Raw genomic sequence first — 20,281 nt, 5'->3', positions numbered from 1 at the left:
CAAAAGTTAAAAAACAAAACTGTAGCACTGATATATCAGAAAAACAGGTAAACAAACATCCAACATCGGGTTTTGTCAGGACAAAATATCACCTTACTTGTTTCACTCTCTCCTTCTGGTGGCTGCACTGGGCTCTGTGGGGCCAAGGATTCCTCTTGATCCTCAGATTTGCAGTGGCTCCCATTTCCTCTGGAACTTGAGGCAGTACTGCTCCTACAATCAAGACAAGCTATGTCACCAGGAAGTTAATATATGTCAACTTTTAGGATAATTTTTGTAATTTACAACTAGAGAAGCTGATCAAAAAAGTTCAGACTATAATATTTTACAACTAGAGAAGTTGACTAAAAAAAATCAGGATACAAATAAAACACAAGGTTTACATTAGCAGTACTTGTGAAACATCACTTAAAAAAAAATCAAGGTGATTATTCCAATCCACTTTTAATATTAAAGAGAGATTTAAAAATATAAATTCTTCACTGACTGATGCTCCTACGATCTGGTATATATTTTTACAAGTCTCTCTATTGAATTTTAACTTAATTACATAATCTCTCTTCTTGTCCTCACTACAGATGTTTCAACATATTAAAATTCCTACTGATTTTACAAACTTTGATCATACACCCTTTTAGACTTTGTTGTTCTAGGCTACTTTTAAATTGATACTTGAAAAGAGGCCTGGAAGTTTCTTTGCTCTTTGAATTGCCCTTTGTAGATCACTGCCAGTTCTAGACTGCTGTTCAAATATGGCAAGTGATCGACACCATAGTTTTGTAGAAGGAGAGAATGATGTTTTCTATTTTAATTTTAATACCTACCTGATGACAACCATAATTCTGTTATTATTTTTGGCTAGAGAAGAACACCATACCAAGTTAAATAACTAATTTTCAATGAACATTCTGTGACAAATCATGACATATGTGTAAAAAGGGAACTGAGTGGGAAAGAAAATAGAAGAAAATGTATAACAATCTTATTAAGGTTAAAATTAAATTCAGAAAAATGGAACAATTTCTTAAATTTAGTAAAGATGTGAACAAGAAAAAACTGAACGGCTACAACAACTTAAAAAACGTTAATCATAGACAAATAGCAGTGACTCAATAAACAATGCAAATTATCATGGAATGTTTGTCAAAATTTTACAAAAGCTATTTTTTGGCTAATTATGGAAGTTAATTTTTTAAATGGCATCCATATATATTTTTAAGAAAAATGCATATCTACATGGGTATATACACAGAGGAAAAGATCAGAAAGAATATTTATCAGAAAAATATCAGAAAGATGACACCAAAGTTAACTGTCATCTCACTTGGGTTACTGTTAATTTTTTTTTCAACTTTTCTTTAGATTCTTATTTCTTTTGCAATGAACGTGTATTTCTTTTCAACCAAAAAGTTGAGTATAGCAATTCTGATAAAGATAAGCCAATGTGATATATAAATCTCCCCCCCCCCCCCCCCCATTGAGAAAGCTATGATCCAGGCTTAAATAGAATGCTCAGTGTAGAAGTTATGATAGGGCACTGATGTAAGAAGACAGAGCCATTAGTGGAAAAGACAAATAATCAAATAAATACATTTAGCATGTGGGAATATGGTATTTTAAAATCACAGATAAATGACTAACTAGATCGTTCAATAAAAGTTACTGAGAAAAAGGAAAAGCCATGTGGAAAAATTGAGCTATAGGCCCTACATCATACTTTATGGTAAAATAAACTATAAAAAGATTAAACATATTTTTGATATAAAAGCACAGAACTATAAAAGGAAATCAAGAAGAAATCTTCCCCTAATTCTGAGAAGGACAAGGAGCATTAATTAGCTCACAGGCTGAAACCATAAAGTGAAACTACCCTAAGCAAACTTAAAGACAAACAATAAACTGGGGAAAATATCTCCAACAAATGAAGACAAATGATATTACCCTCACTTAATTCTCTACAGCTCTTATAAGTCAGTAAGAAAAACATAAACACCACAGTAAAAAACTGGGCCAAGGATTTAAAAGGCAATTTATAAAAGATGACAATTATAGCTAACAATATTTAAAGCTTATCATGTGCCAGTCAATAAGCTAAGTTAGCGCTACGTACTTTTTTGGCATGGTCTCATCAAATCTTCCCAATAAACCCTGAGGAAGGTTGTATTAAATATTCCCATTTTCAGATGAAAAAACTAGTATTTACAGAGGTCCAACAGCTAGTCAGGTTCAGAGTCCCAACTATTTGTCTGTGTACTCTATTGCCTTCCTGTCATCAAAGAAACTAAAATAAAAGCAAGACATCATACTGGCATAGATGAAAAAGAATGCATTTTTAAAATCTTTTTTATAATGAATACAGAATATTTTTATAACCAGAAAAAAAGGCTACCTACTTTTTTGATAAAGAAATAAGAAACTAGTGAATAAGAGAATATAATTCATGGTTAGTTTTCAAAGAAGAAAAAGAAGAGTGGGACTAAAGATGTTTGGTTAAAATATGCTCAGATGAGATTCTTGGTAAGAAATCAGTCCCTTCTGTACAGAAACATGGGAAAAGACTTGAGAATAAATACGATAATCTTTTGTGGTCTTAAATTATATACTAAGAAAAAGAGCCATGGATATCATAATTTTTAAAAGCTGAGGTCCGACAGTAGAGATCATAAAGAAATTCTATTGACCATGCCTTCAAATATACACCTAGAATCCAATCTCTTTTTACTACCTCCACTGCCCCCATCCTGGTCCAAGACACCACCTCAGCCTCGCGTGCTGCAGTCCATGGGGTCGCAAAGAGCCGGATACAACTAAGCGACTGAACACCACCTCTCACCTTGCTTACTGCCAAAGCCTTCTAACTGGTCTTTCGGTTTTTACCGAAGGCCTATTCTCTACACAGCAGCCAGAGATATCCTTCCTCCTTGTAAGACCCTCCTCACTTCCCTGACTGACCTTATCTGTTACTACTCTCTCCTTTGGTCACTCCACTCTAGCTACACTGTTTTGCTTTGTTTTCTTTTTAAGATCTTTGAACATACTAAGACTGCTCCTACTTCAGTGCCATTGTACTGGCTTTCTCTCTGCATAGGATGCTCTTCCCCCAGATATGCATAGCTCACTCCTCCTTACCCTTTTCACTGCCCAAATGTCATCTTCTCAAAGATGCCTGCGCTTTCCTGGGGTTTTCCAATCAGCTTTACCTGGTCTATTTTCTTCCAAAGCACTTAATACCATTTAATAGGCTTTTGTTATACAATTCATTATTTATTATGTTTATTGTCTGCCTCCCATACCTAGAGAGTAAGCTCAAATAGGGCAGGGATTTTTTTTTGTCTATTTTTTTCATCAGTGTATTCCCAAAGTCTAGAGCAGTCTCTGAAACACAGAAGGTATTCAATAATAATAATATATGAAAATCCTATTTAATCAAAGATTTTAATATAAAGAAACACACAGAAACACAAATGGAAACCTGTGAATTAGAACAAATATTATAATATATCAACATATAATTAATTATATATTAATAAACAATATATAACTATATTATATATCATTTATATACAACATATTATATATTATACTAACATATAATATATAATAACATACAATTTAATATATCAATTATCTGGAATAATTAATATATTGGTTATTAAATGATTAACATAACCACCATATATTAATCACATATAATTATATTAATATATAATTAATTGTGTTAAGAAAGATTACATTGCCTACATGTTAATTTATATAATAACAGTAATAAATTTAAATACAGTATTTTGGATGCTGTCTCTCATGATAAAGGCAATGAGACAATGGCAAAGAATTTAGGAAGTTCACATAGCTAATTTTTTAAATATCATATTTAACTAGATTAATGAGCAATAAAAATAATCAGAAATGCCATCAAAAAGAATCTATACAACCACTGAAGTTCAAACTCACTAGTAATAAACTAAATAAAAATTACTGAAAAATCAAATACATAAGTTACAAATAAATGAATATACTGATATTGAATACTGGCCTGGAGACAGCAAAACATGTACTTTCATATGCTGTTGGGAGAAATGTAATGACAGATGATCCTTTTGAAAATAATTTTTCAATATCTTTTAATCTAGATACAGTTTTATTTCTGGAAAAAGTACCCCAAATCAATCACCTTAAAAGTAGAAAAAAGCTTGTAAACAAAGATATTCATAGTCTTATTTGGTAAAAATAAGTAACTTCACCCTAACTTAAAGGAAATGGATAAGTAAAACTATGGTATGTCCTTTTGATGGATTCTATCAGCTGACAAGATAATATTTGTGAAAACTAAGTAGTAATATGGGAGTATTTATTATAAAGTTAACTCTAAGTGTAGGGGAGAATTAAATATATTCAGTATCATTAAAATAATGTCAAACCAAAAATATATATGTATATATACATAAACATACATCTTTTACATTGGACCAAGCCTGCAAAAAGCTCCAAAATGTTAGGCTTCTTAATTTTTGCACTATTAGTATACTGGTGACTGATCATCTTCTGCATTTTCTATCAGAAAAATATCCCAGGACCAGCAATATCAGTATCACCTGGGAATTTTTTAGAAATGCAAATTCTCTGACTCCACCTCAAACTCTGAGAGTGGGGTCTAGTAATCTGTGTTTTAAGAAGCTCTCCAAGTGATCCTGAAGCATGCTAAAGTTTGAGAACCAATACATTATTGCAAAACAAAGATGAACTGTTAAAAAAACATCTAATACAATCCTACAGAACGGCTAAGAACATCGTCACGAAAGCAGTAACTTACCATTCATCTGTAAAGTTCAGTTTTATTGTGCTTGTAGTTGTTCCTTCTGTGCTGTAGTGCAAACTTAAAACTGGTTCACCTGTCCCTGGTTTGGGGCTCAGCTTTTCATTATTGTTATCTGAAAATTGTGTTTAAAACATTTGAAAAAAGTCTCTGAAATCAATAAAAAGATGACATTTCCTAAAATTTCTAAAACTTAAATTAGGCTGTCCTTGTCATAACTCTCTCACATCTGTTATGGTTCTCACTTAAAGTTCAAAAGCAAGTGTTATAGAAATACTCTATATTTCAAAGTGGCATTGAATCAAATTCTAGCTTTGAAACATGACTCCCTTTGATTCAGATGAAAATCACACACATTTGAGAACCATATTTAGTTGTTAGGGAATCAAAGAACATTAACATGAAATGACATACTTTATAAACTGGTATTTTTATTTAATGGAATTCTCAGGACTTTTTTTCTTCAGTTGCTAGAGCATTAAGAATTATCACTGGCTCCTTCAGAAATTCTGAGAAGTAAGATGCAAGGGCTCCAAAAGAAGCTGTTTAGTAAAAATTTTTGCTGCAATTAACTGCTGTCAAATTCTTTCTGTTCTTTCAAATTCATAGACTCACAATCTAGGGAGGGATTACAGCCTGTACTCTGTTGGGAAGGAGGGGGGAGAAAAATTTAGTTATTTTCTAAAACTCTGTTACAAGATCATAGCTTTTGATATATTCCATTCTCCCCTTCCTGACTAATCCTGAAAGAAATTTGTTTTCTAAATTATGGGGAGGCAACTCCATCTCGAGTCCATAGCTGATACTCATAATACATGTCTATCTCAACATATAAAATCTTTATAAAATGGTAAAAAAAATTAAGAAACTCAGAAATCAATACAAATCATTTTAAAGCCACCTCTTCCCTCCTCTCCAAAAGGAATACTCAGATATTCAAAGACAAATTTGAACAGGGCTTTATAAATTTTTCATTTTATGATGAATAACAGCTTGGGGGGACATTAAAATGTATAGAGAATAAAAGCTGCTATATAACCAAACATGTAATATTTCTGCCAGTTCCTTGCAGAAAGAAAACTCATCTGTAACATAATTATTTTTTGGATACTATTTCAAGCACTTGATACAGTACCTGATGGTACTAAAAAGCAGTTTTCTGTCATGAAAACAGTATCAACCTAAGCAGTAACAACTTGATGAAATCAAAATTACTCAACATTTTCAGTTACTGGGCCCACTTTTTATTGCAATAAGGAACGTTTATCTTTCTGCATTCCTTTGAACATGCTAGAGCACTTACTAAAAGAGAACCTGACAGAAACTCTGCTCTAGCTTTTATCCTGTGAGAGGACAATTAACAAGACTTAAGAATACAGAACAGTAGCAGAAAGGAAAAAGGATTGCTCTCCAAGAGAGGAGAAGCCAAGCTGATAAAATTCAGGAGTATCCATTCTTACATCTTCACTTCCAACTCATGTGACATCCTCTCCTATAATATTAATTGCTTTTTGAAAGTAAAAGTTTGAATCAGTTATAAAGCTGGCCTACCAAATGGTATTCATTCTGTTTCTGTACTACTTCTGTTGACTATGTTCTTGATATAAACAGTTGCTGAGAAAAAAAAAAAAATTAACCATCCATTACAACTTTCAAAGATATGATAATTCAGTGTTTTAGGGGAGGTATTTTACCAAATGGCTCTCTTATAAAATAACCAAATTAACCTATCTTGAGCTTATGTGAAATTATCAAGAACAGGACTTTTTTTCGGTCCACATCATGAGGCCTGCAGGATCTTAGTTCCCTGACCAGGGACTCAACTTGCACTCTTGGCAGTGAAAGCCAGAGTCCTAAGCACTGGACCCCCAGGGATTTCCAAATGGCACGTCTAACGCATCTGTCCCACCCTTGCCAGCCTTTGAAATATGCGCTGTCAGTCACTTGTCCACACACAGCCTTCCCTTACTCTTTAGTTATGTTGCTGAAATTTCTGTTCCACTAATGCCACAACCACAGTCATTCTTAAGATATGGAATTGGTGATGACAGCCAAAAAGCTGAATGATAAGATTAAGAGGTTAGTTAAGAGGTAGAGTTGGGGCTATTTTTTTCATTATCTCTCGAACATTTTATAAACTGCCTTGCTATTATTTTCCTTTTAAAGTAAAGAAGAAATGGCGATGGGGGGAAGCACGTGTGAGAGAACTGTAGGAAGTTTTAAGAAGACATTTAACACCACAACACTGTAAATTCAACTATGCTACAATACAAAATTTTTTTTTAAAAGCCATTTACTGATTCATGTTGATGTTTGGTAGAAACCAATGCAATACCATAAAGAAATTATCCTTCAATTAAAAAAAGTTTAAAAAAAGAAGCCATTTAAATGCTTTATCAAAACTTCCTTTTTGAGTAAAATTAGAGGCAGCTATGGAGCCTGGTAGGCTGCAGTCCATGGGGTTGCTGAGAGTTGGAGCCTGGTAGGCTGCAGTTCATGGGGTCGCTAAGAGTTGGACACGACTGAGCGACTTCACTTTCACATTTCATTTTCATGCATTGAAGGACATGGCAACCCACTCCAGTATTCTTGCCTGGAGAATCCCAGGGATGGAGGATCCTGGTGGGCTGCTGTCTATGCGGTTGCACAGAGTCGGACATGACTGAAGCGACTTAGCAGTATAGATATTTGGATGCTATGACTAAAGGAACATAATAGACAAAGAGCTAGCTGTTGAGAGGTCAAAAGGGTGTAGAAAATATCTACCAACCTCCAAGACCACCTCCAACCTCCAAAAGCAAGAAGTATCCTTAAGATGATCAGTGGGAATTAATACTTTCTTCCGAGGTTACCAACCCACTCTAGCATTCTTGCCTGGAGAATCCCATGGACAGAGGAGCCTGATAGGCTACAGTCCACAGGGTCGCAAAGAGTCGGACACGACTGAGCGACTTCACTTTCACTTTACCTATTACCAAGTTATTATTTAAGCTCTCTGGAATATAACCCACACATTATAAAAATACATGCAAAGCACAGTAGTACTCATTTAATTTACAAAATGACTACAGTTGACAGATTTTGTTCATTTAAACTGTCAATGAAGTCATCAGCCTGGAGTAAAATGGGCCCATCATTATATCTCTGTTAGTTACAAATACTTCAGACCACCCCCTGCCCCCATCTAGTTCTCTCTTTGTAGCGTTAAATATAAATAACATCTCAGGCAGAAACACTGTACAACACAGAACCTGGCTTCTTCAACTGAAGCAATGATGCAAGTATATATCTGAAATTTAAACATTTATTTCCTAGCCTTGTTCATTCTAATCTTCCTAATTTAATACTCCTCTTCTTGATGTATACAACCTATCAGATTGAATTTTCTCAGAAATGTAGATAAATTAATAAACAAAGTTTCTAATAAAGTGCACATTTTAAGCTAAAAAGGTCTATAAAAATCTAAAGAACCAAGAAATTAATTTTATTATTACCTTATGTGAAAAAATACTTGTAAACATTTTAATTTTCAATAACTTGCTGTCTGTTAGAATCTGGATAAGCAAATACATCTTAAAAACTGCATTATTTGCATGCATACTTAGAATATATTAGTGAAATTAAAAAGTAGAGATTTTAATCTAGGAGGAGTCTTGGCGTTGAGAACTTAATCAAATCCAATGACTACATAGAATGCACCATCATAAAAGTAACTAAATTTTGTTGAACATTACTATGTCCCAGGATATGTATAACCTTTGTAGCACATACTTCTCTCTCCATTTCATAGATGATGAAACTGATAATAATGTGGTAGATTCTTTTTCTCTAAGTGTCTTTCTATATGAAGTTCTTACTTACTATACTATCTTGGAAAAAATTTGAATACTAAGTAGAAAATAAGATTCCTCAACACATTTTAATTAAGAAATATCAACTGTCAGTATTATTTCTCAGAAATGATATATAATTCACATCAGCAACTTTGACAAAGTTCTGGTAATGCAAACTGTCACACTGGCATCAGACTACTGAAAAACTACCCTGTATCTTTTCCAGGGCACTAAGAGATTAAACTGTCAATAAAATTGTGGTGCACTCAGCACAAGGACAGTGTGAGGGGAAAAAACCACTTTAAATTTGTTCAACCCTGTTAAGGCGGCCATACATAATTGCTTTGAGTTCAACTATTAATAACAACAGATGATGTTAGTAGCTTAGAGTGATCTCTATCCAGGCAAACTACCACCCATTCAAACATATGCTTCAGAAGCACAGTCATAACAACATAAAAATCAAGACAATGTACTGTAAAAGACTTCACTCTTTGAAGATAGAAGTGAATAGTCAGTAACGTGAGATTCTAGAAAGCAAATTTAAAATAAAAGATCCTTTCCAGAAAGAGCCCTTTGCAGATTAATGCACTGGCTCAGAAAAAAAAATTATAGAGTGGGCTGGAATATAATTTGAAAGGAACTTCTCTGACCTTTACTTAATTAGGTAGCTTCCAAGCCTTTCACAGTCATAACCACAAATAAACTTTTGTTGTTGTTGTTTAATATACATTTTCAAATCATTCAGTCTGTGCATTTTGACTATAAACATTTGTGGCTCTAAAAAAAAACATGCTCAAAGTAGATAACAAAATATTCTATCTTGGTAACTAGGTTTATATATCATCTAAATATTGTTTGGTCTTTTAGCTAGGATGTCCCTGGAGACATATCCTATGTATAAATTTAAACAAAGCTATCAAAATTATGACAATTAAGTAGAATATTGCCACAATAATTAGTTCAGAACCACTATGCCCAACATTTTCTCTGCTGCTAGGTCACTATTCTAACTGTACAATCATCCATTAATCATGTATAGTAGATAAGTTGTGGATCATGTAGAAATAATCTATTCTTTGCCTCAGGGATTTTCTATTACACAAAGAACTTGTCAATATTTTCCCTTTTGTTATGCCCAATGTTTAAAATAAAAATCAATTTACAAGGAAACAAAATGTATGATGAAATCCTCTGAAAAAAATATTGATACATCAATAATTAAGCTCAACTATCTCCACAAATTCTGCACCCCCAACTTGCTTGACATACATAGAAAGGGCAAACATCTCAAGTATAATTTCTAGGCCAAGGTAAAATTTCCATTTTTATATGTCAGGAACCTATAACTTCTCTGCATAACGCAAGACTACTGGATATCCAAATCTTCAATCATTTGTATAAGGAGGCATACTCTGATTCAAAGCGGAGAAACTGTTTCTAGGAGTAGATTCTAAACAGAGAACTCCTATCTACCACATAGATGACTTTGAGGCAAGGCTCTCATTTTGAAACTCAACGTTCTCACTAGTGTAATCTGACTTTATACAGAAATGAACTATTTTATGAAAGCCAAAAACAAAGTACAACTTTATCACTCATATTTTACTAGGAAATCTCTCCTATATAATCTTTTGGAAGTAATATTCTATAGAGTCAAATCTTACTTCTGGCAATCAAAATCCACCTGTATATCAGTAACAATCATTTTAATCCAATATACTTTTTTCATGACATAACACAAAAGAGTGAATTAAACTTAAAACATGGGGTTGGGATACATATAGAATCAGACTGTGCCTGGTTCCATTTTCCCTCTGATATTTAAAATTTATGGATTGAAATACAGTTGTCATTCTATCTATGTGACATAGCCTTTCTTTCCCTGTACTCCAGAACTGTTAAGTCTTATACCCCTCTGTTCATAAAAGTCTTCTATTCCTATTTCACTTTCAGTTTTGAGGGAGAACAGATAGTAAGAAAATAAGTAAAAATGCATACCCCATGTGGCACATAAACCCTACCAAAATTCTCATCCAGTGTTTTTCTTTTCATGACTCTTTCTTAAGCTACATTCTATTTTTTAAAAAAATCAAATCTGTCTGTCCCTCTGATTGATCAGATTACTTAGCATGGTAAAATGTGACTTCCAGATGAAAATGAAAATGAACAGCTTAGAAGAACTCTCTCTATAACCACTTTCCCCTCTAGCTACCATTCTCCTTGCTTACTGAAGAACTTTTCTTATTTCTCATCTCTACTTTTTCTCCTTAATCTGCCCTCTATCAATCCAGTGAAACTACTCTCACTAATGAGACTGACCACCTCTGAATTTACTAATCTAGTGGGAGAATTTTTAGAACTCTTCTGTGTCTGCTACACAAGAGAGCACACAACTCTCATTTGAAAATTCTCTTCTCCTGGCCTCATGCTCTGTAATACTTTCCCTATTACCTCTCGGTGTGGTTGTCGCTTCTCCATCCCCTTTATCAGCTCTCCTCTAGCAAAACATTTAATTCTAGAATTTTTTCTGATTTTTTTTTTCAGATGTTTTAGACTTCTCAGGTTTTACTTTCTTCCTAGATGACTTCACCTACTTCCATTTATCATCTACATGCATAAAATTCTCTGATTCACTTCTCCAGCTCTACCATCTTTTTTAAACTCCATAACCTACAATCAATTGCCCAACAGATTTTTCTACTTTGATGCCTCACACAGATTAGTCAAATTCAGTTCAGTTCAGTTGCTCAGTCATGTCCAACTCTTTGCAACCCCATGAATCGCAGCACGCCAGGGCTCCCTGTCCATTACCAACTCCCGGAGTTCACTCAAACTTACGTCCATCGAGTCGGTGATGCCATCCAGCCATCTCATCCTCTGTTGTCCCCTTTTCCTCCTGCCCCCAGTCCCTCCCAGCATCAGAGTCTTTTCCAATGAGTCAACTCTTCGCATGAGGTGGCCAAAGTACTGGAGCTTCAGCTTTAGCATCATTCCTTCCAAAGAACACCCAGGGCTGATCTCCTTTAGAATGGACTGGTTGGATCTCCTCGCAGTCCAAGGGACTCTCAAGTGTCTTCTCCAACACCACAGTTCAAAAGCATCAATTCTTCAGTGCTCAGCTTTCTTCCAACTCTCACATCCATACATGACCACTGGAAAAACCATAGCCTTGACTAGACGGATGTTTGTTGGAAAAGTGTCTCTGCTTTTCAGTATGCTATCTAGGTTGGTCATAACTTTCCTTCCAAGGAGCAAGCGTCTTTTAATTTCATGGCTGCAATCACCATCTGCAGTGATTTGGGAGCCCCCAAAAATAAAGTCTGACACTGTTTCCCCATCTATTTGCCATGAAGTGATGGGACTGGATGCCACGATCTTCGTTTTCTGAATGTTGAGCTTTAAGCCAACTTTTTCACTCTCCTCTTTCGCTTTCATCAAGAGGCTTTTTAGTTCCTCTTCACTTTGTGCCGTAAGGGTGGTGTCATCTGCATATCTGAGGTTATTGATATTTCTCCCGGCAATCTTGATTCTAGCTTGTGCTTCTTCCAGCCCAGGGTTTCTCATGATGTCCTCTGCATAAAAGTTAAATAAGCAGGGCGACAATATACAGCCTTGATGCACTCCTTTTCCTATTTGGAACCAGTCTGTTGTTCCATGTCCAGTGCTAACTGTTGCTTCCTGACCTGCATATAGGTTTCTCAAGAGGCAGGTCAGGTGGTCTGGGATTCCTGAAGCATATTCAAAACTAAGTTTGTGATCTCTACCTCCTTCTACACATCCTCCTCCATATGTTCTTCCTTTTCCAGGGTTACCTATTTTAGGAAGTGGACGCTCATTTAATTATAGTCAGTCAAAACTTGGGAGTTATCCTTGGAGCGCTAGAAATGTCACCTAATCTCCATTATTATCTTGCCCAAACCATCACAAATAAATGTATAATCTAAGTCAAAAACACTGCATTTACTGTATAAAAGCAGGTTTAAGACACATCCTCACCCTTCTCTCTCCAAACAGGTTTTCACTGCTAAACCATCTCCCAGATAGAAATTCTGGAGTTGTTAGTGCAGTTTATACTGTGGACTCCTCTTCAATTATTTGCCTCATTCATCAAATCCTGTATACTCTACATTCTAAATATTTCTTGACTCTCTCCACATTTCCACCTTATTTCTATCATCAGGTTAAAACCCTGTCTTATCATCAGATAAGAGTTTTAAGGAGAGCCTCCTAAGTGATTTAGTCTCTAGACAATTCTTCATATTCTATTCAGAACAAATGAGATCAGGCCATATGTCCTATTTTTAATTCTTCACCAACTTGCTATTGCTCTTAAAATCTAAAACCCTAAAAAGTTCAAAAGGTCCTTCTCAATACAGACTCTACCTATCTCTTGAAGCCACAGCACACCCCAGTCATACTGGGATTCTTCTAGTCATTCTAATGTGATCTTCTCAGAGCCTCTGCAAATGCTATTAATATCCATTATCTCCTTTACTCCTTCTCTTTGACCTAACTGACTCATATAATCATCTTTCAGACTGCAACTAAGATGCCTCGTTCTCAGGAATACCTTACTTGAGCCTGTGCCAGAAGAAACAAAGACTCACTCGTGTGTTCCCCACTAACCTTGTTTCCTCTTTTAAAGCTCATATGATGCTTGTATTTAGTTTTTACATCATCTGTCCTTACTGTCAGATGAGGCCAAGGGTACTGGTTATGATCACAGACACTGGAACCAGACTGCTTGTATTTGAACCACATTCCTAACACAGACACACAATGTGTGACTTTAGACAAGTTTCTTAACCTCTCTTTACCTCAGTTTCCTTATTTGAAAATGGGGATAATAATGATACCTGCTGTATAAGACTGTGATGAGGATTAAGTAAATTAACATATAAAAATTGCTCAAAGTAATGTTTGACACACACAAAAAATGCAATATAAGTGTCTATGTTATTATTATGGTTGATAACTATTATTATTATTATTATTAATTAACTCTATGTTCCAAGCACAGGGAGCATTAGCTTTATTATTCGTGCATCCTGGTGCCAGGCCTAGTATTTGCCACAAGGTAACAGGCATTTAATATGAGTTGAATTAATGAAACAGATACACAGATAACTCTACTACTTATTTCACTTGTCTTTACATATCTCTTGGAGTCTTGGCTTCTTCATCAGTAAAATGAGGATCATATTACCTCATTAAACTGCAACAAATGGGATAATAGATACAAAATTCTTAACACAGTGCCAGTTACATACCTAAAACTCAATGAGAGCTATTTTTATCATAGACAATTCTGAATTAGAAAACAATTTAACTAAAAATGTAGACAATGACTTGGGTAGCAAGAGGTGGAACAAGTGAGCAAATGAATTATCTCATCTCCTTTTCCCCAACTTCCGAAAAATGAAATATATCACTAATTGTTAGAATCTAAACTAGTAGTTGGGGAAAAGGAGATGACCTACCTCATTCTAAGAAACTAAGTGATAACTAGTTCTAGAGAATACAAAAAATAAAAAATAAACTTTCAACTTGGTGACAGTATATAATCTTAAAGGAATAATACTTAACAAGACACATTCAGTTTTTCCATTCCCAATCTACCCTAGTAGAATTAGTAAAATCTGTTTTACTGGTTTCTGACCATTCACAAGTCTCTTTCTGTAAGTAAACATTTCATTAATGTCAAGAGCAGTCTGCTTATTAAAATAATGGATAATCAGTATTTGTTTCTAATGTCCCAAATTAGCATTTTTATTTCTTTAAATCTAGAATAGAAAATGAGTGTCTGACACATGCATAATTGCCTACAAGTATAAGTTTTAAACTTAATGGCATTATCAACTTCCACTTAATGATTATCACTGTAATGAATATAAAACAACTTACTATAATCATGGCCATAATTTAAAACTCAGGCAAAATTATTTCCTTATACCCTCTGAAAAATTAAATGTTAAGATTTTACATTTCTTTTGTTATTGTTGTTACTGTTACTAAAAGAAGGGAGAATTTCTGGCCTAAATATTTTTAACAGGAAAAACTGCTAGTTTTATTAAGAGGCAAGAGCAGTACATGTCAGAAGAGGCTTTTTCCCCTTATAGTAAGCATAAAAGAGACATAAATAAAAGGAAAATCAAAACTACTCATTAGAATATATTATTCAACCTAAATGCAGGACAAATGTAACTGTGCTTAAATAGTTTCTAATTAGCACATAAGGGTTGTTAATGTGTATACATACAGCTCTAAGTTTTACAGCAAAGTACTTCACAACAGGAGAAAAACAACATATATGCTGTACACTTATTTCTTTAAAAAACATTTTAATAAAACAAAAACTATTGAGGCAACCAGGTAGCTGCATTTATGGTCTTAAGGTTTAAACTAAATATATTAGACTAAGCTTTTTTAAAAAATTCAAAATTAAATACATGAAAACACTGACTGCAATCAATCAGTTCAATAATGTATACATAATTAGTGAAAGAAAATAAATCTTTGCAGTGAAACATGTCAATTACTATGTCAATTAAAATTTTTTTATTAGTAACATTTTTATCCTGGTAATCCCTAAATCAAAATAAAGAAAATCTATGAACTCTTTGGGAAATTAAATTAAGCAACATGTAAAAGCACCTGGACATTTGGAAGATGAACACTGTCAGGTAAGTATAAAACTGAATTATCAATAAAAAATGTATTAGTGTCTCTTGAAAGAAAAAAGAAATTTAAAATATGCTTAATTATTATATATTCAGGAAAAAACTTACTTAATGTACTAATTTTTCCACTCTACAAGGTAAAATGGAGAACAAGGGTCTCGTCAAAGATTAAAATAGCTTATCTGAGGGTATCAATTATTCCCTATACATACTCATCTACAAAGATTCTTTACTTTATAAACATACTCAGTTTTGAAATTATAACTCCCTCCCAGACATTACCTTTTCTGTCTTTTCATTTCTAACGAAAAGCTTACTGAGAAAGTCATCTACATAACAATGTCTCCACTTAAAAAAATATCTTTCTCCTCCAACCACTACTATCTGGTTTCTGCCTCCACATAATAACTGCAATGCCAAAGCACTGCCAAATTCAAGAAAATGTCTCTGTCCTTTTTATACCTGACAGCCCTATGTCATAACCTTACTTTTCCTGTGACTTTGGATACAGCATTCTTTCTGCCCTGTTTCTCAGATCACTCTTTTTCTGTCTCCTCAGCCAGGTCCTTTTCTCTGCTTGCTCTTCGTAGTGTAGACTTTCCTCTTTTCACTTAATCCTCTCTTCCTAGACCATTTTATCCACTCTCACCATTTCAACTGTTATCTGTAAGTTGACAATTCCTATTTTTATCTCCACCTCAGACTTCTCTGGTGACTTCCAGAAACTATATTTCTCCATCTGATGTCCAAAGGTAATTCAGACTAAACATATCAAGAAAATCTCATGTATCTTTTTTCCCCTGTAACTGGCAGTTTCTCTTGAAATCCCTATCCTAGTTGACAGCATTACTATCTATTGCCCCATCGAGACACCTGGGTATCACTCTCTCGTTTTAAAAACTAATCTTTCTCAAAGTCCCATCAATTCTAGCTCTTAAATATTAAAAAACAAAACAAAACAAAACAAACCTGTCCATTCTTCTCCTTTCCAACTGCTATACTTTTAAGATCAAATTACTCATCCACTCATCATCTCTCACTTGACCAACTGCAATAGGTCATGTGACCTTTTACATGGTCTTGCTCTTTTCAATTTTACTCCCTTCCAATCAACCATCTACACAGATGCCAAAATGATCCAACACATAAATCTGGTCATGTTTCTCCCAAGCTAGAATAATTCCCAGGGCATCTCACTGCTTAAACAATTGTTTTATTCACTCATTCAACAAATATCTACTGTTTAATGAAAACAGATATGGTGTTAGGCATTGAATGTACTATAATGAATGAAAACATTCAGAGAATATACAGAAAGACACGTATCAAACAATCCCTTAAATAAAGGCATGATTATGAATTTTGACAAATGTGATGAAGGACAGCAGGTCACAAAGAGATTAAGAGAGGAGAACTACTTCAGATTAAAATGTCATTCTACTTTTGGAAAAGTAGTATCTAAGTGAGTTTTGATGAGTACAAGTTGCTGAAGACAAAAACATTTTGGTAGAGACAATAGCATTCACAAGAGATTTAAGAGGGAAATGAGCTTAGAGTGTTAGAAAAACTGAAAGAAGGCCGAATTGTCAAGAGCTGAGTGAGTGAGAGAATGGGCCAGGAGTGTAGGGCCTTGCAAGCCAAGGCATGGATTTAGATTGCCTTAAGGGCAAACTAAATTCTCCAGTGTTCTTGCCTGGAGAATCCCAGGGATGGGGGAGCCTGGTGGGCTGCCGTCTATGGGGTCGCACAGAGTCGGACATGACTGAAGTGACTTAGCAGCAGCAAGGGCAAACAGTTTAAAAGTTTTAGGCAAGTGAGTAACAGTATGCTTAGATTTACATTTTTAAAAGTTTACTCTGCCTGGAGATAACAGATGCAGCCTGACAGGATGTGAGGAGACCAGTTAAGAGGTTACTGTATTAGTCCAGGTGAGAAAGATAGCAGTGGGGAGTTTCAGTTCACTTTTATAGTAGACATTACCTTTAGGTGATAAAACCCTGTAATGTAGAAGTCCCCAGGACATTAAAAGATGTACTGCTGAATAAAAAGGCATGTAAAACCTCAGGACTTAATTCATTTGGATATGCTGTCATTTGAACATTTCTGCTCAGAGAACTTCTTACCAAGTTACATTGATGATGGTCTGTCACCATGCAGCTTCTGCCAAGCCTACTCAATATCTGACCTTTTATATAACATCTCCACTCATAACTAAAAGGCAAATATACTTTACATGGCCCCCAAAATACTCCTGATTTCTGCCCTCGAACTAGCTTACCCTAGTAAATGGAATCGTTTACCCAGGCATTGATGGCAAAAATCTGGGAGCTATCCTTTATTCTCATTTCTTTCTGTCATATGTCATAACATATATAAATTAATTACAACATAAATATAATATTTGACATAATTCCATGGAAATTTTTCTGTAAGATTAAATAAAATATGAATTTGGCTACAAACTCTTCAGTAGTATTTACATTCATATAGCCTCACCAAAAAAAAGATTATTTGATTAGAGAGTAATTCTAAACAGTAGTACAATATATTATATATAATATTATAATTGTGTTTTACACTTTAATCATTCTTTACTGTTAATACCTCTGCATGTATAAAGATAAAACACGCATAATTTCTTAGTTCTCAAATTCACTTATGAATTCATTCATTCTCAAGAACAGAAAAACCTACAGCAAATATTTGCCATCTCAGGTCTATAAACAATAATTTAAGATCAGATGTACAGAAGGAGTTTTCTAATTTGTTTCAGAATTAGTTTTTGAATAATTCTCCAAGAAGACAGTTAAAATTAGATCTATTTCATACTAAATAGGTACTTCAGCAGTATTTCATTTCCCCAATGACAAATGAGTCACCCTACATATGTAAACTTTTAGCCAACTAAAAGTTTATGGCTTTGGGGCTAAGTTACTTTCACATTCTTGAAAAATATTTGTAAAATCTACTTCATCAACCTCTGCTCAAGGCTCCAAAGTGGACTATATACCTCTCCTACTTCAGAAGGCAAGTGGACGTGGAAGTTTTTTTCCCTTCTGATTGGTGACTTTGGAGCTTATCTCTGCATTGATAATCGTATTTCTTAAAGTTAAAGCTACCTGGAGTTCAAGCATCTGACAAGTGAGACATAAAACCAAGTATTATGACAGCAATGTAGTAATACAGAACATTTTTATGCTCAAATAACTTTTCTAAAAGTAGCCACTAGGTAATATGCTAACCTCACACCCATAGTTATACAATTTTATGACAGCTAGAATTTGTAAAAAGGGATCTTTTTTATATACATAATACTGTTATAGGAAGAGATTTCAAAGAATTTAGCTTACACAGAAAATAATTTGTATAGGCCAAGGAGGCCCTTTGGGCATAATACCACCTAAGATAATTTAACCCACAAAATACTGACTATTAGACCATAGATCACAATGAAATGCTACGAAAAAGTGAAAGAGAGCTTGGTTTATGCATTGCAATAAAACTATGGATGGATGGGCATAGCGCATCTCCTGTTGCACGCACCCTGTTGCTCGTCAAGTGACATGGATCCAAGCTGTTTGTTAACCACAGAAGAAGGAGAATCTGAAACAAAAATGAGATTTTAACTTAAAAGTAAGCAGCAGAAAACTGCACAGCAATGTCATGATCATCTCTAAGCTTAAGAAACAAATGTATAATGGTGGGGAATAGAAGTAAGTACTGTGGTGTATTTCCCAAGCAGTGAGTAAGCAAGGCCATGTGCTTAAGATATGTTATTTCAGGCAAGCATTTAGTAACTTTAAGAATGAGAAAATGTTCTTCTACTTCCATGCATATACTTTTTATCAAATTCATTTAGCACAGGCACAAGGTGCAAGGTAAATAAAACAGAAACAGAGTATCTCCCTCACCAAAAGAAAGACTCCTTGTCTTTCTCAAACCTTCTTTCCAGCTCCTTAAGATGGCTTTATTTTGGATTGGAGGATTCAAAGCATGAAATGAAATGCTCACTACACTTAGCTAGATGTTATCTTGAGTTGAAAAGGGAACTCAAAGACATAAGACAAGGAAAATGGTTTATGAGAAATATTTAATGAAGTAATTACCATTACAGAAACATAGTAACTTTTAAAAACTCTATGGTATGTGGTGAATATTAAAACTGCACTGTGAAGCCTTTGGTTTCTTTAGGTGCCTGGTGAGAAAAGGAAAAGAAAGGCAATGAAAAGGCTTACACTTTGGGCTTCATGCTTTCTACCGTGGCTTCAAACATAATGTTTTATTTTTACCCTTTGGATACACTGAGTTTCTATGTAAAAGAATTTGTTTTATAAATAAATGGGTTCTACTGTTTGAAAAACACTCCTATAAAGTAAGACAGCATGATGAAATGGAAAAAGCACCAGTCTAGAATTAGTCAGTGTTGATTCCAACTTTGGTTTTGACAATAACCTAGCTGTGTGACAGAGGACAAGTCACAATATTTTTAGGTCTAACACTCTCCTTTCTTCCTGGTCATTCCAGAGATCTGATAACTAAGAAAGGCATGAGGGAACAGAAGGAGGTGGCTACTATTACTGGCTTGGGTTCTAGCATCCTAGTAGAGCTACAGGAAAAGAGAAAATGTGGATAGCAAGCATACAGAGCTCTCCACTAAATGTAAGAATAATTCCTAGTTTCTACCAGCCTATGCTCCAGTTCTTAGCAAATGTTGTTCATAGAGACTCTGCACTTTTGACTGATCAGTAGCTATTTATGACACATTATTCTTCCAATGGTAAGTATTTTGATTTATGAGTGACCATAACTCAATAGCTAAGTTTTCTAATATATCCTTGATTCTTAGCAATTTTATACCACTTGACTGCTTGTACACTTAAAACTCTGAACCCCGCTACCAGGACTACTTGTATCAATTTCAAACTGTCTACCTTTTGAGGTAACCAGTTTGG

The 20,281-nt window shown here is 34.5% G+C and overlaps 1 protein-coding gene across 29 annotated transcripts in view; it reads right to left on the bottom strand.

Moving 5' to 3' along the window:
• The window catches only part of DCAF6 (DDB1 and CUL4 associated factor 6), a 185,403-nt gene that overhangs the window by 41,752 nt on the left and 123,370 nt on the right, over window positions 1-20,281 (bottom strand). For 20 of the 29 annotated variants that reach the window (XM_069548539.1, XM_069548574.1, XM_069548603.1 and 17 more), the window contains 3 exons: window positions 18,873-18,932; window positions 4,811-4,928; window positions 98-213 (listed from right to left, as the gene is read on the bottom strand). In XM_069548539.1, the coding sequence (XP_069404640.1) occupies window positions 98-213; window positions 4,811-4,928; window positions 18,873-18,932 (294 nt within the window). The remainder of the gene's footprint in view (window positions 1-97; window positions 214-4,810; window positions 4,929-18,872; window positions 18,933-20,281) is intronic. The other 9 variants (XM_069548651.1, XM_069548629.1, XM_069548498.1 and 6 more) reach the window with 1 other exon arrangement.

This window comes from Ovis canadensis, chromosome 1 (assembly GCF_042477335.2).
Source record: "Ovis canadensis isolate MfBH-ARS-UI-01 breed Bighorn chromosome 1, ARS-UI_OviCan_v2, whole genome shotgun sequence".
NCBI classification, from domain to species: domain Eukaryota; kingdom Metazoa; phylum Chordata; class Mammalia; order Artiodactyla; family Bovidae; genus Ovis; species Ovis canadensis.
This window is presented reverse-complemented; position numbering and strand designations above follow the sequence as displayed.